The following is a 16,097-nucleotide window of genomic DNA, read 5'->3' as shown; positions in this document are numbered from 1 at the left end:
ATCAAAGTCTGGCGGACATGATACGCTGTAACGTATCATGTCTTCCAGACATCGCTGAATGACGGCATTTAACATTGCACAAGCAGTTCTAGCCAATTGGCCGCTAGCAGGAGTGTCAATCAACCTATAGTATAGGATCGGGTGGATTGATGTCCGCAGCCTCAGAGGCAGCGAACCAGTTAAGTAGCAGCGATCTTAAGACCGCTGCTTCATAACTGCTGTTTCCGGTGAGCCTAAAGGCTCGCGCAGAAACAGGGGCATCAGGGGCCCTCTATGTGTGTGTGTGTGTGTTTGTGTATATATATATATATATATATATATATATATATATATATATATATATATATATATATATATATATATAGCAGGCAAATGATTTCAAGCACTCTCTGGACTTTTGACAGCAAAAACAAAAATTTATTATAGTAACGTTTCGGGACAAAAACTGTCCCTTCTTCTGACAAATAAACAGTACAAAAATCAAACTTAAATAGGCCCACTAGACCCTCCCCTGTGTTGCCACCAATCGCAAGTGGCCGTGTGCAAAATTCAGACCAAACCAAAATAAGGTATGGATAAGTAGTACAAAATTCAGCAAATTACAGTGTAATTATAAATGTATAAAAGTGTATTTGTATTATATGATCACCTATAACCAAATGAGCACTGATCACGCAAATTATCTTGCAGAAAAACTTTATTGTAGGTTACAGAATATATCTGAGATTCATAACTCCAAATAGATGCGCATAATGGATTCTACCAAAAAGAAAAACGAAAAACGCCCCTAACTGCTGATAGGTTCTACTGCTCTGTCAAAACAACTCAGTCAAACGTGTAAAAGTCTAGGATCAACATAGTTCATCTGCACATCGTATTCTGAACTCTCCTCAAATTATGCATTATCACCACCTCCATATAGAGATTGCACACCGCAATCCACCTTATCCCAACCATGGGCTCAGATCGCCACAATATGCTTACATCGGCACACCAACTAAAAACACACCTCTCATATTCCAATAGGCCAGGCATGGGGACGCCTCTCCCCTTTCTTTAATACCACTGCGCTCAAAAAACCCATATACCAAGTCAATGAATACACACACTAAGAGGTAATTCTCCTAATGCCTAACTGTATATACCTAATCCTTCGTGAACCGCATATCTATACCTTCAGCCAGTGGTCCGATCGCCACAAAATACAGAAAAATAAACAGAGCCATCCCCACGTCATACTCGATCCTGATAGGTGTTTAAGCCACACACCTCCATAATACACTCAAGAGGCAGGTACATCCAGTACTACTGATAGGCTCAACTGTGAATGATGTCATCCCTGTCAGACACCCCCCCGTCATTAAGACATCATTATAACCATTAGATATAGCTACTCCATACCGCAAATGTTAGAATATGATGCCCGAACAAGACAATATAGTGCACGAAACACAAAAAGACCCCCTACATCCATAACAGAATCTCGGAGCTCGCAAAACACGCTGCATGATCTTCACAGGCAAACACTGTGGTAACATACAACCTTCAAAACACGCAGCATGATCTTCATATCCTATAGCCCCTGCACAGACACACACTGAGTTAATATACAACCTACACAAGTAGACATATATTAAACAATCTTGGTATTCCATTCTTGAATACATTGGGAAATCGATCGATAATGCCAGAACTCGGATGGCCAACCACCGGTCAAGTATTAGAGCTGCACTGAAGAATGGAAGGTCGGAACAACCAGTTGCACTAATCAGTACACCTGTGCTATCTTTAAAAAAGCAAAACTAAATACCCATTGGACAAATATATAGACAATACCTGTGTGTCAAAACTGAGAGTAAGAGAAATCTAATTTAATTTTAGTGAGAATTAGCATTTTATGTTTTATACAAACTGGTTGCGCATTACACACATATATATTTGTTTATATCATCTTATGTTTATGTATATGTGTGTGCATTTTGTTTGTGTGTATATATATATATATATATATATATATATATATATATATATATACACATATATGTACATCTTTTTAAATGCAAGTCATCCACTTATCTATGAAGTTCTTGTCCATATGATTATGGGAATTTGTTTACTTATTGACAGTGTTGTATTTGTATAAGGTTGTTTTACAGCCGGACTTCTATATGATAGGGGAACTTTGGGTCTATTCCTCTCAGTTTTATATTACCTGATAGCATATTAAAATATACATTGATACGTTGTTGGTCTAATTTGCTTATATCTATAGGAGTTTGATTTAGATTAATATTTTATATATACATATATTGTATTTCCTACTCATTTTCATGTAAGATCAACATTTGGCCAACTTTGTAGTGCAATTTTTATTGACAAATTTAGCATTATTTACATTACAGGTATTTATGTTTATTTAAGAGTTAATTTCTCTTACTCTCAGTTTTGACTCACAGGTATTGTCTATATATGTCCAATGGGTATTTAGCTTTGCTTTTATAAAGGTAGCACAGGTGTACTGATTCAAGTTATGATTACGGCACACTAGCCGAAACATGTCAGCTCACAGTACACCAGTGCTGTTTTACTGAGCGTTATCTGGACCCCCTGGGTTGTTTTATACTTTTTGGAACGCAATCAAATCTTTTCATTTTTAACTTTGCCTTTTTTTCATTACTATATATATATATATATATATATATATATATATATATATATATACATATACAACTTAACTATGAGGATGGATACTACAATCAAGACTACATGTCTGGACACTATGTCCCCAAGGTGACTGAATAGTAGTGCTGTTTATGCGTGCTGCTATTGTTAACCTAGTGCCAGAGATTAACAGACTGATGGGGATGAAGACTACAATCAAGATTTGATTTGCTTATTATTATGGACTCTTATGGATATCTAAGTCCCCATACTCTTATGCTGATATGGGCATATGTTTCTACCTATTTCTTGGGACATGAAATCATGTGATATGCTGCAAATACAGATGGTTATGGCTCCATCAGGTCTTGACACAACAATGTGTAATTCTCCTTAAAGGGACACTGAACCCACATTTTTTCTTTTGGGATTCAGATAGAGCATGCAATTTTAAGCAACTTTCTAATTTACTCCTATTATCAAATTGTCTTCATTCTCTTGGTATCTTTATTTGAAATGCAAGAATGTAAGTTTATATGCCGGCCCATTTTTGGTGAACAACCTGGGTTGTTCTTGCTGATTGGTGGATAAATTCATCCACCAATAAACAAGTGCTTTCCATGGTTCTGAACCCAAAAAATAACTTAGATGCCTTCTTTTTCAAAAAAGCAAGAGAACAAAGAAAATCTGATAATAGGAGTAAATTAGAAAGTTGCTTAAAATTGCATGCTCTGTCTGATGTATGAATGAAAAAATTTGGCTTCAGTGTCCCTTTAAGTGTTTTATTATGATGCTAGAATTATAAGTATATTACACAATATTTATTTAGTGTAATATCAAGAGAGTCTGTTATATGTGCGTATGCTTTGCATTACTATCTAGTTAGAACGCTCAAATGCCATAACCAGGGATAGGCAAGGTGTCCACCAGTGTCCGTGACTAGCCTTTGCAGTATACGCCACAACCTTAGTATACCTTTTCTGGAGTTATGGAATAAATAAAGCCTGAGTAAAATACTGGATGTGTATCTGCATCTGTATAATAACACCCAGCTCTATACAAAGACACAGTAGTGACGCTGGCACATGTGTATAGCCAGACAAGGGCTGGCTATAGGGCCAGTGGTATCTGCATCAGTATAATAACACCCAGTGCTATATAATGACACAGTAGTGACACTGGCACATGGGTATAGCCAGAGGAGAGCTGGTTATAGGATCAGTGGTATCTGCATCAGTATAATAACACCTAGCACTATATAATGACACAGTAGTGACACTGGCACATGGGTATAGCCAGATGAGAGCTGGTTATAGAATCAGTGGTATCTGCATCAGTATAATAAGACCCAGCACTATATAGTGACACAGTAGTGACACTGGCACATGGGTATAACCAGAGGGAGGGTTGGTTGTAGGATCAGTGGTATCTGCATCAGTATAATAACACGCAGCACTATATAATGACACAGTAGTGAGACTGGCTCATAGGTATAGCCAGAGGAGGGCTGGTTATAGGATCAGTGGTATCTGCATCAGTATAATAGCATGAACACTTAATGTTTTTAATTTCAAATGTGTCTTGGTGTCCTTCACTAAGGTCTATACTTTGGAAAATGTCTGCGACATCCTTTGTCTGTGCCTATCTCTGGCCATAACCCTAATGCAGTTTGTTTGTATATAAGTACACAATATGTAGGTTTATATGTTGCTCTGACTCTGTCTCCAGAACTCTCATTTTGTTATTAATACTGTTTGTCTATGTAATCCTGTACATAATAATGTGGGCTGATCTGATAAGAGTTATGACAGATAGCAGATAGCAGTACACGCCCGGTGAGAGTGTCTTCATGACGATTGTGTATGGATCATTGGTGCCCAGTGGTGTTTACAGGTTGCCTTGGTAACTGTGTCTGATGCTGATGACGTCAATAATAGGCGCAGCTAGTTATGGGCAGGGCCGATAAACACAGCGTAAACGATGTGTTTGCTCTGGAGATTGATTCACACAGGTGGTGTAATTTGTGCTTTATAAGGGTATATAAGGATGTTTTTTTGCTATGCACTTTATATCTACTTGGGTCTCTCTCTCTCTTTCTCTCTCTCTTTCTCTCTCTCTTTCTCTCTCTCTCTTTCTCTCTCTCTCTCTCTCTCTCCTTTCTCTCTCTCTCTCTCTCTCTCTCTCCTTTCTCTCTCTCTCTCTCTCTCTCCTTTCTCTCTCTCTTTCTCTCTCTCTCTCTTTCTCTCTCTCTCTCTCTCTCTCTCTCTCTCTCTCCTTTCTCTCTCTCTCTCTCTCTCTCTCCTTTCTCTCTCTCTCTCTCTCTCTCTCTCCTTTCTCTCTCTCTCTCTCTCTCTCTCTCTCCTCTCTCTCTCTCTCTCTCTCTCTCTCTCTTTCTCTCTCTCTCTCTCTCTCTCTCTCTCTCTTTCTCTCTCTCTCCTTTCTCTTTCTCTCTCTCTCCTTTCTCTCTCTCTCTCTCTCTCTCTCTCTCTCTCCTTTCTCTCTCTCTCTCTCTCTCTCTCTCTCTCTCTCTCCTTTCTCTCTCTCTCTCTCTCTCTCTCCTTTCTCTCTCTCTTTCTCTTTCTCCTTTCTCTCTCTTTCTTTCTCTCTCTCTCCTTTCTCTCTCTCTCCTTTCTCTCTCTCTCTCTCTCTCTCCTTTCTCTCTCTCTCTCATTAAAAGTCCTATCTGAATAATGAAAGTTTAATTTATACTAGACTGTCCCTTTAACGCACGAGCGGGAGTGATAAATAGTATTCCACTTATAATCTAGCCCTTGATGTCATTATGAAATGGAAAACTAGTGTAGACTTTATCAAACCTACAAAAAGTAGAAGATGGAACAAATGACACTCATCATAAATATTAGAGATTAAAATCCTACACTAGGTTGTCAATTGGTATAATGTGATCATCCCTAATTTCTTGTTGACTGCAGTTAAAATACTATCTGTCTCCAGATAATATTTTTCTGCTGTTGTATGTCAAGCTTCATTGTCCCCTATGTGTTTCTGGGTGCTTTCTGCACTCTATGTCTTTAGTTTTCTATCTGTGTGTTTGCTTTTTCTGCTCAATGTTTTCTTTCTATTTTCCCCACCTCTCTTTGTAATAAAAATCAGAAATATTTTCTACCAAGAGTGTTGCAATAAATGTTGTGCCATGTTTAGTAGATAACATCCACATTCCCTATATATGACAAATAGTCTTAGAGAGACATGGGTTATATGTGTTCTGCATTATAGGTATACATACTGAGAAGGATAAATCATAAAGGGATAGTGCAACCATTTTTTACAAAACAAGAATCAGGTACAAAAATATAAAAATCAGTTAATTAAACACATTAGAAATCTAGGGTGCATATGAATGGTCTTGCTAAGTGCTTTTGGTTATAGTACCTATTTGTATCCATAGTGTAAAAGTCTGTAAAAGACAAGGATTGTTCTTTATTTAACTTGATATATATTTGAATTATTTTACAGCATATAAAACAAAATTATAACAGTTTTATTGTCATATAATGTTCTACTATATAAAATAGTTTGTTGCTAGTGAAAAAGTTTAATTAAAAAATATACCAATTTGACTCTATTATAAGTATACATATAAGAATAAGAGTGAAATGAGTGTTGGGAAAGTCAAGTCCTGTGTTGATCCATCTCTTACAGACAATCATGCAGTGGATTTGCCCCTAATTCCCAAAATCAGATTCCAAGAAAAGAAGAACCATGGGCAAAAACTCAGCCTAACTGACTTATCAGAAGTCCTTTTATAAAACCGTCCCTGCATGTTCCACCCTTTAACTTTTGAACATGACAGGTGACAGGGAAAGTAAACACATTCATATTTTTATTATTAAGTATTTAGTTATGTGTTGTAAAACAATTTTCCAAATAGTTTCATTATTTTTTAATAGTATCTGATCGGGATGATTGCTATCCGCCACCTCAGAGGTGGCGGAAGAGTTAAGGAGCTGCGGTCTTAAGACAACTGCTTCTTAAGTTTTGTTTCCGGCGAGCATTTGCACCTTAATAATTTGGCCCCATAGTGTTTGATTGACATCTAATGCTAACAATAAAGAGTGTACTCATTTGAGGGGAGGGTGGAGCTATACGCTCACAGAAGTGAGCACGCTCAGGACTGTAGCTCCTTTGCACGTACTTTAGTCTAGTTATTTTTGAGGGCAGTAAACTAGATTGTTTTTATTATAGCTATATCTTCAAATGTCTGGAAATATTTTAATAGATGGGTATGAAGCAATTACACAAGTTTAGAAAGACTATGGAATGGATGTAAGATGAAAAATGACTATAATGTCCCTTTTTTAAGTGTGGTAAAATGTATCTGAGCGCCTGCAATATTTTAGACAGTAATTGGTTATTTAAAGCTCAAGATCATTTACACCTGTTACTAACTGGCTGCAGTAAAGGACACCAGAAACAGGGATTCCATGAGGCTTTTCAAAAGGTGAAACAGTGAACTACTCTTAATATACAATACATTGTACACTGTGGTGACAAAATAATAGTATTAGATCATATTAAGACCATTTAATAAAACTTAATTGCTGATATATACTATGGGTCTACTATGGGTATTCACTGTTCTAGACTATATCACTTAGTAAAGATGTTTGCAGTCCCGTGATTAGAGGATGTATTTGCACTGAAGTATCTGATATGTTATGCTGTTAATGTAACCACAATTTCTCTTGCAGTAAATTACTATCTTTAATATAGCCCTGACCTGCTATCAATGTATTTAAAGAATGATCCATATTAACTTAAAAATTTCAATTAAAAAGGTCACGTTGCACATGCACCTGTTATGTCCCTAATACTTTATTTGGCAGAAATCTGAGTCTATGTTCTTTGTTGTTTGAACAGATGAGAGTGGCTGCTCTGACATTCATTGCGATCTCAATGCACATTGTGTCCCATTAGAAGATGGACCCAGATGCCAATGTTTGAAAGGCTTTACAGGGAATGGCAAAACATGCAATGGTAAAGACAATACTAAATCTGTATTCATCATTCTTGCTGTAGATAGTAGGATGACATCATGATGAGCCCCTGTCCACACAATATATTTCTTTAGGCTAAGGCATCCTAGTATTTCAACATTAAAAAATCAACTAATCAGCAGCAGAAGAGCCAGCCAATATCTTACAGACACAATAATAAATAGCCAGTTTACTTCATAAATTAACAAAAAAAACCTGTCCCGTAGAGCAAACTAATTGAGTGGACTGTATATAGAAATAACTAGACATAAGTAGAGTAGAGCTTTATCTGGAATTGATTACAATGAAGAAAGGAGTATGTAATATTTCAATCATTTAATTGTAAAGCTTCCCCATAATCCCCAGCATTGAGTGCATAATTACAGGAAGATTCAATGCATTACAGTCAGACTTGACAATACAAGAGAAGGTGCAACCTGCGCTGAAGAGCTTACACTCTAGAGCATTGCAAATTATTTCTGCTCAGCTCAAATTTGCATGTTCATATTGTAAATTAAGTATTAAGGATTGCATTGCTCAAACAACACATGATCTGAAATAAACAACCCAACCTTTTTTTCAGCAAGGCATTATTTGAGAACACACAAGCTAGCAAAATTAATACTTCTGAAATGAATATGTTGGTGTGTACTTCCTTGGGTTTCTAAAGATACCAGAATGCCTGGTTGTTCATGAAAGAAAACCTTCAATATTTATTGAAAATATTTTGCACATTGATTGTAAAATCACCTTTGTTATGTTAACAACCTTTATGACTAGAAAGTAAGAAATCTATATAAGTACCTAAAAATAACTAAATTAGAGTGAAATACAGCACCTAATAAACTGCACTATTATTTTTTTTTTGCTGTGTCATTGAAGAGTAGCAGAGCATGTTTATATTAAAATCACTTCACTTATTTTACTGGTGTTTAATTATTTAAATAGAAGGAAGTTTGCAGCACTTACATAATAATTTGTAAGCAAAATATCAATGTATTTCCATTGCATTGTTTTTACCTTGTTCAATGCTACTTTTCTTGCAGACATCAATGAGTGCTCACTTTACACTGCTGCTTGCAACCAGCAGCAAGCAGAATGTCTGAATGCAGAGGGGGGTTACTTCTGTAGATGCAGAGAAGGATATAGAGGCAATGGACTTCACTGTATTGGTAAGAGAATGATGCAGAACAATGGTGTGTGTACACGTTCTGTGCATCTTTCTTATTGTCTGTGTATTATTGTAATTCTGTTTCCCTGGTTACACCCACAATACCACTTTTAAAAACAAAAGCAGAGGACGGTACTAATCATTGCAGTTTTTGCTAATTGTAATATAAAGTTACATTTTGTAACACTATCTTTTTACTGACACATTTAAGCCCTTATTTATGATATTCTATTGGTTTATAACAATTCCCCCAAATACTTCTAAGAAGTGAAATATATCAGTTACCCTAAAAACAAGTTTAATAATATCCACTTATAAAGCCTTGCCTATGTGCTTTGCTGTAAGCAAATGTTTGTTTAGGTTGTCTTTTGTTAGAATATACTGTAAGGGGGTACATAATTGTATTGTAACATAGGTAGATTTATTTTGTCCAGCACATAGCCAGATCAGCATTCTATTTCATAGATTAGAATAAGGGTCAGTGATGGCTGGCACAAGTATTTAAAAGATTATCTAATGCTGAAATCAATTTTGGGGTGTCCTGTCCTTCTGAATGTCCATGAGGTTGTCATGTTCACAAGACAATTCACTCCTCTTAAAATGCACAAGTACATACCATATACATGCAAATCCATTCTTTGTCGATTCGGTTTTTGGGGCATAGAATTTAAAAAGCACACATTTCTGTGTGGAACATGTCTAAGGCTGACAGGATTTAAAAAAAATGATTGACATTTTCTCTGACTTTACATATTAAGATACAGAAAGTCTACCTGAAACAAATGACAAAGGAATACTAAAAAAAGAGAAAGAAAGAAATGTGTGCATTGAAACAGACCATCTCTTATGTATTTTGTGCATAGTAATGACTAATCTGGCAATCTAGAGCAAACATTTTCCTCAGCTGCCCTATGGCTCGATAGGTGCAAATATCTTTTTATGATCAATGCGCAAAGCCTCATATCATCAATACTTATTTCTTTATTTCTCGCCATTTCCTTTGGCAGATGTAACAAAAGGACACAGATGGAGCAAATGTATTGATTTATTGGAAATCATTCTTATGAATATATAAAAAAAAACTCAAATCACCAATGACTCAGATGTAACGCTCCTCAAATTACTTTGACTTTGATGAATAGTCATGAGTTTCACAGAATTGACCCATTCAATCTCTCTTATTTAATGCAAAATAAGCATAAACTTCAAAAAATCATAGTTGTCATTTAATATTGAATGTTAGAATTGTTTAAAATCTCAAGCAAAGACTTAAATATGTTATTGTTCTCTCATGTTTTGAACCAATACATAGAACATGCAGGCATGCAATATTATAATATCATAAACTTGTTATTTGTGCCTAACACCATGGGGCCTATCTATCAAGCTCCGTAAGGAGCTTGATGCCCCGTGTTTCTGGCGAGACTGCAGGCTCGCCGGAAACATCAGTTATGAAGCAGCAGTCACAAAGACCGCTGCTTCATAACCTGTCCGCCTGCTCTGAGCAGGCGGACAAACATTGCTGCAATTCAACCTGATCGAGTACGATCGGGTTGATTGACACCCCCCTGCTGGCGGCCTATTGGCCGCGAGTCTGCAGGGGGCGGCGTTGCACTAGCAGCTCTTGTGAGCTGCTGGTGCAATGCTGAATACGGAGAGCAATACGCAAGGTCTGGCGGACCTGATCCGCACTGTCGGATCAGGTCCGCCAGACTTTCTTAAATAGAGGCCTATATGTCAGCATTTTTGTTCACTTGAAAAGGTGTTTAGGTGTTTTGTGATTAAGAGCAAGAAAGAGAGAGAGAGAGAGAGAGAGAGAGAGAGAGAGAGAGACAGTGAAAGAGATAAAGTGAGAGAGAGAGAAAGAAAGGGAGAAGGGAAAATATACAGAAATAGTGTGAGAGAGAAGAAAAGAGAGAAGGAAGAAAGTGTCATTTACTTGTGTGCCATTTGGTCTAAGGTTGACCTTAGCAAACAAACTGATGCTACATGTGTTGTTGTTTTTTTATTATTATTAATAATTTCCATTGTTTGTTTTTTTAATTCATTTCTATTGTGAGTGCTCTATATATATTCTCTGGTCTTGTAGTAATGTATTTTGTCTTTTAGTTGTGCTGAACTTTTAATGCTACGTGTCTTTTAACTTTAAACCTTTGTCTAGTAGATATTGATGAGTGTAGGCTGGGGACACATGACTGTGGAGAAAGTGCTGTTTGCGCGAATACAGAGGGGAATTACACCTGTACATGTTCTAATGGGCTTCCTGGAACAGCAGTCAACTGTAGTGGTGAGTTACTGGATTTCTGCAAACTCTTGGATTGAGAAACCTATGGTAGCTCTGGGACTGTGGTTAACCAAAGTGCTGTATCCTGGAGCCAGAGAATGTTTGCATGCATAATACATTTTTCATACGTCTTCTATTTTTATGTTTGAAACAATTCACAGTAATCCCCTTAATCCCTGCACCTTCTTACATTAACAATCTTGCTCAGACAAATTGTATAAATTTGCTGGCATCTTTTCTGTTGGGTCACTCCTATTTCAATGTTTCAGAAGTAAATTGTATATGTCAGTTTCCTTAAAGTGACATTAGATACACATTAAAAGGTTAATCATGCATAGTAAATGTAAAACAATGCAGTGTCACTTCATGTAATTTTCCTTTGAAATATGAGTTTTTACTGCACCCAGACAGTCTGGAGCGTCCTGCAGGATTCAGAACCAGCTACATGGGACACAGGGATCATTTGACCAGCACAGAAACTCATTTATTTATTAACCCAATTGGCCACAGCAAATGGATATGATAAGCATATTTAAGAGGGTTTCCAATGGGTGCATCACTGGAATGCTGCTCTTTGCAGGGGTTAAACACATACTTATACACAAGCAATAGTGCAATAATAAAATTATCTAACACATTACAAATACAAAGTTTGGTTTAGTACACCTTACAAAATGTTTATATACATCTTTGGGAGTGCTGCCAATGAGACCAAATAGTTATACAAAACACAGGATATTGGCACACATCCACTTGCAAATAAATAACACATTTTGAAATCTTTTTTTTTTTTTTTTTTGAAAGAAGTTTATTGATATTCTATATCAGATACAGAGAACAGAAAAGAGCAATACATTGTTTCAACAAAGCAAATTCAGCAAGATATCATACATATTTATCTGCATACGTATTACATTAATTCCATCAATTCAAATTCTATCGTATAGTGTATTTATCTTGATATAGTATCAAGGTTTACCATCCAAAATAAATTAATAGTCCCATCTCTCCTTTCCGCTTTTAACTAACAACCAACAATGCACAAGAGAAAAGAGCAAGAAAAAAAACAAATAAATAATCAAACTCACTTTTAACCACAGGAGTAAATAATTACTCTTCTCAGAATTTCTATATGACGTATATAATGTTCAGCTTAACTCTTATCCAGTCGGGGATACTCCCCCCACAACACAAACAAATAAGAACCAAGCATAAACAAAACAAAACAAAACAAAACAGAAATATATATAAAAAAAAAAAAAAGTGGGTATTCCCTCCCCCCCACCTCCCCATATAGATCAACTATCCTACTCAAATAGCCATTCTCCTCTAAGTCTACAGTTTTCTATGTACACTGTGTTTTCAAAATTTTTAATTATTCGTTTCTGTTCTTCTAAGTCTTGGGTTTTAACCCACCTTCCCCATTTATCAAAAAAGCGGGTGATATTAGTTTCAATATGAAACAAGGTATCTTGAAGTTCTATCAGAAATTGATGATGAATATTTTCCCTTATCATCGTTAGAGTTGGGGGTTTGGGATTCTTCCACCCTTTTAATATAAGATTCCTCGCTATTAAAATTACTAATGTTATAAATTTTCTAATCACTAAGTGTTCTTTCTTATAGTGGAAAAAAATAACCTGATCTGCTTGTAAAATAATTTGGGTCTCGTATATCTTGCCTAGCCAGTAGTTTACTTTCCCCCATAGTCTTTGTATTCCTGGACATAACCAGAAGCTATGTAACAAATTCGTTCTTTGTTGTCTACATTTTATACATAGTACCCCCTCTCCAGTGCCACCCCACTTAGCAATTTTCTCGGGTGTGATATATACCATCCACATTATCTTAATATGTTGCTCCCGCATAGGGATAGCTAGTGATGCCTCTTCTACCCTTTCTACACTTTTCAGTATTATTTGTGTGCTAAGGTTCTTAAAAAATACATCTCTCCATTTTGCGACCCCTAGCTCTATGTGTTGTTTATGATTTCTATTATTTATTAGATTGTAGAGGAGTGAAATAGAATATTTAACCTGTTTGATTAGATTAATAACCGGGATTAATGCTGTAAGCTCCCAGTTGTTCCCTTGTAGTCGAATTAATTTCAAACAGTAGTGTCTGACTTGTAAGAAAGAGAAGAAATGTCTATCTGCCAGAAGGTATCTATTCCTAATTATTTCAAACTCTTCAACCTGCACTACCTCTTGATTAGTTTTAACTAGTTGAATAAGTTTAGATAGCCCCTTCTCTCTCCAGCATGCAAAGATTCCCGAAAGTAGACCCTGTTTAAACCCTGGGTTTCCCTCAATAGACAAACATTTAGTTGCAAAGGGCTTTAAACCTAAAAGTTTACATGTCCTATGCCATGCCACTATTGTGTCTTTGAAGAAGTCTATTTTTTTAACATACTCTGGAAGATTTTTAATTTCTAAGTGAAGAAGATTTTTTAAGCATAGAGGTTTTATTAAGCCGTTTTCTATATCTAGAAGGGAGAAGTGATTACTCTCCAAGAGCCAGTCTAGGGCAATCTTCGTAACCGCCACTAAATTATATGTTTCTATATTAGGGAGTCCCAGGCCTAGAAATTCTTTTTTAAGTACTAGTTTTTGATAACTAATCCTGGGCTTCTTACCCATCCATATATACTCTTTGATCGCGGAATTGATTATCTTAATCTCCTGTTTTTTAATTAAAAAAGGTATATTCTGAAAAAGATATAGTAACCTTGGAAGTGCAATCATCTTCAGCAGATTTATTTTGCCAGAAATAGAGAGTGGGAGAGATGCCCATCTTTTAAGGGTTTCAGAAAATTGCCTTGCTCCGTTACTAATATTTAAAGAGTACCATTCCATAGGGTTATTAGAAATCTTAATCCCCAGATATGTAATATGTTTACTCACTTCCCTAAAGATCTTGTCTTCTGACCTCTGTTTTTTTTGAAGCCATAGAACTTCAGATTTGTTTCTATTAATAGTATAACCTGAGAAGGATCCATAGCTATCTATGGATTCGACAAATTAGATTAAAACTTTCGCAAGACTTTCTAGAAAATACCAGAACATCAGCATATACAGCTAATTGGACATTATTACCTCCTACCTCTATCCCTTGTATATTGTTCCTCAAGGCAATCAGTAGAGGTTCTAAAGCTAGGTTAAAAATCAGGGGGGACAGGGGACACCCCTGTCTTGTCCCTCTTAAGAGAGGAAAGTAAGGTGTTTTATTGTTGTTTATAACAATTGATGCCCTGGACTCTCTATACAACATCTCAATTGTATTAAGGCAGTTCCCTTCATACCCAAATTTTCGGAGAGACGTAATAAGGTGGTCCCACGTAACGGAATCAAAGGCCTTACTTGCATCCAATGATACTATTGCAATATCTTCTTTACTTATTTTCTTATTGTGTTTATTGTTATACCAATGGTCTATAATTGTTAAAAAGACCTTCCTCAGATTAGTATTTGAGGATCTTCCCTTCATAAATCCTGTTTGATCAGGGTGTATTATAGTATCAAGTGAGACTTGTATCCTTTTAGCTAATATACTGGTTAATATCTTGTAGTCCATATTCAAAAGTGAAATTGGCCTATAAGAATCAATTGACTGTGGATCTTTTCCTGGTTTAGGTATTACAATTATTGTGGACTCATTGAAATCTGCTAGCGGTTTTAGCTGCCCATTCCAAAATTTATTCAACAAGATAGTTAATGTTGGAGTTATTTCATCGTTCAGAATTTTATAAAACTCAGATGGCAACACATTACCAAATTTTCTTTTCGCACATTTTTGTCCCTTTAAACAGTTGCTCTTTTCGAACAATGAATGAAAGGGACAGGGAATCATTATTTCAGAAGACTGTGAGCTAGACAAACAATACAGAACATTAATGTGAAAATCCAGAAGTATGGCACCTGGTGAAATGACATCTAGCAGTAATAAATTATTCTAATGTATTGAATGCTGTTAAAGGGCCATTATACACTAATTTTTTCTTTGCATAAATGTTTTGTAGATGATCTATTTATAAAGCCCATAAAGTTTTTTTTTTTTTAAAAATGTATAGTTTTGCTTATTTTTAAATAGCATTGCTCTGATTTTCAGACTCCTAACCAAGCCCCAAAGTTTTATTTGAATACCGTAAGCTACCTTCTCCAGCTTGCTCCTGTTTGTGTAAAGGGTCTTTTCATATGCAAAAGAAGGGGGAGGGGGGAGTGTCTTATTTCCCACTTGCAGTGGGCTTTCCAACTGCCTTTTCAACAGAGCCAAACTGAAAGCTTCTAAGTAAGTTTTTAAACAGTTTTATACTGGATTTTTATATCAGTATCTGTGCATCTTATTCTTTATAGTAGTGTCTATTACATGCAGTTATATGAAAATGAGTGTATACTGTCCCTTTAAGCCCTTATAATATGTAGGTTTTTCCAACTCTACTACAGCCATGAAAGTACACAACAAAAGTTAGAGATTGAAACAGGATTTTGTTAAAATCCAGCTACTCAAGTCCAGTAACAGACAAAGATTCAGTGGTACCTGTTTAAACCCAGGTGATATAAATCATTGTTAGTTGTTTGTATAAGACCTGGGGTTTGGCTGTTTAATTGATAAACAATATAAATGATAAAACATAGCAACAAAAACCTAGATAAGTGGAGAGCAAACATATGGTGCATTAACATAGCTTGACCACAATCCATACCACTTCCATTTTTTCGCTCATCAAAACATAATATATCATAAGTCCAAAGTCACTTTTATTGCTCAAACAAGTGAGTGCTAGCATCTGCATATTGTATAGTATGGGTGCGTTAAATCCATCAAATATCAGGCTTTTATGAGGGGCAAAGTAAAATTCATGTTAGATGACACACAAGCTGATGGAGCTACATAGTTGGAAAGAACGTCTATCCCAAGTTTTACACCCAGTGCTGTTAATAGTTAAAATAATTCCAAAAGGATCTCTCTAAAATATTTATTTAAA

General features: G+C 36.0%; 1 protein-coding gene across 2 annotated transcripts in view; it reads left to right on the top strand.

The window, feature by feature from the left end:
* The window catches only part of EGF (epidermal growth factor), a 354,749-nt gene that overhangs the window by 293,968 nt on the left and 44,684 nt on the right, over positions 1-16,097 (top strand). Inside the window, exons 17-19 of one of the 2 annotated variants that reach the window (XM_053703543.1) lie at positions 7,543-7,659; positions 8,705-8,830; positions 10,994-11,116. In XM_053703543.1, coding sequence (XP_053559518.1) covers positions 7,543-7,659; positions 8,705-8,830; positions 10,994-11,116 — 366 coding nt within the window. Of the gene's footprint in view, positions 1-7,542; positions 7,660-8,704; positions 8,831-10,990; positions 11,117-16,097 lie in introns of both variants that reach the window. The other variant, XM_053703542.1, reaches the window with a different exon arrangement.

Source organism: Bombina bombina, chromosome 2 (assembly GCF_027579735.1).
Source record: "Bombina bombina isolate aBomBom1 chromosome 2, aBomBom1.pri, whole genome shotgun sequence".
Lineage (NCBI taxonomy): Eukaryota > Metazoa > Chordata > Amphibia > Anura > Bombinatoridae > Bombina > Bombina bombina.
Note: the sequence above shows the minus strand (reverse complement) of the source record. Positions and strands in the feature narration are given on the sequence as shown.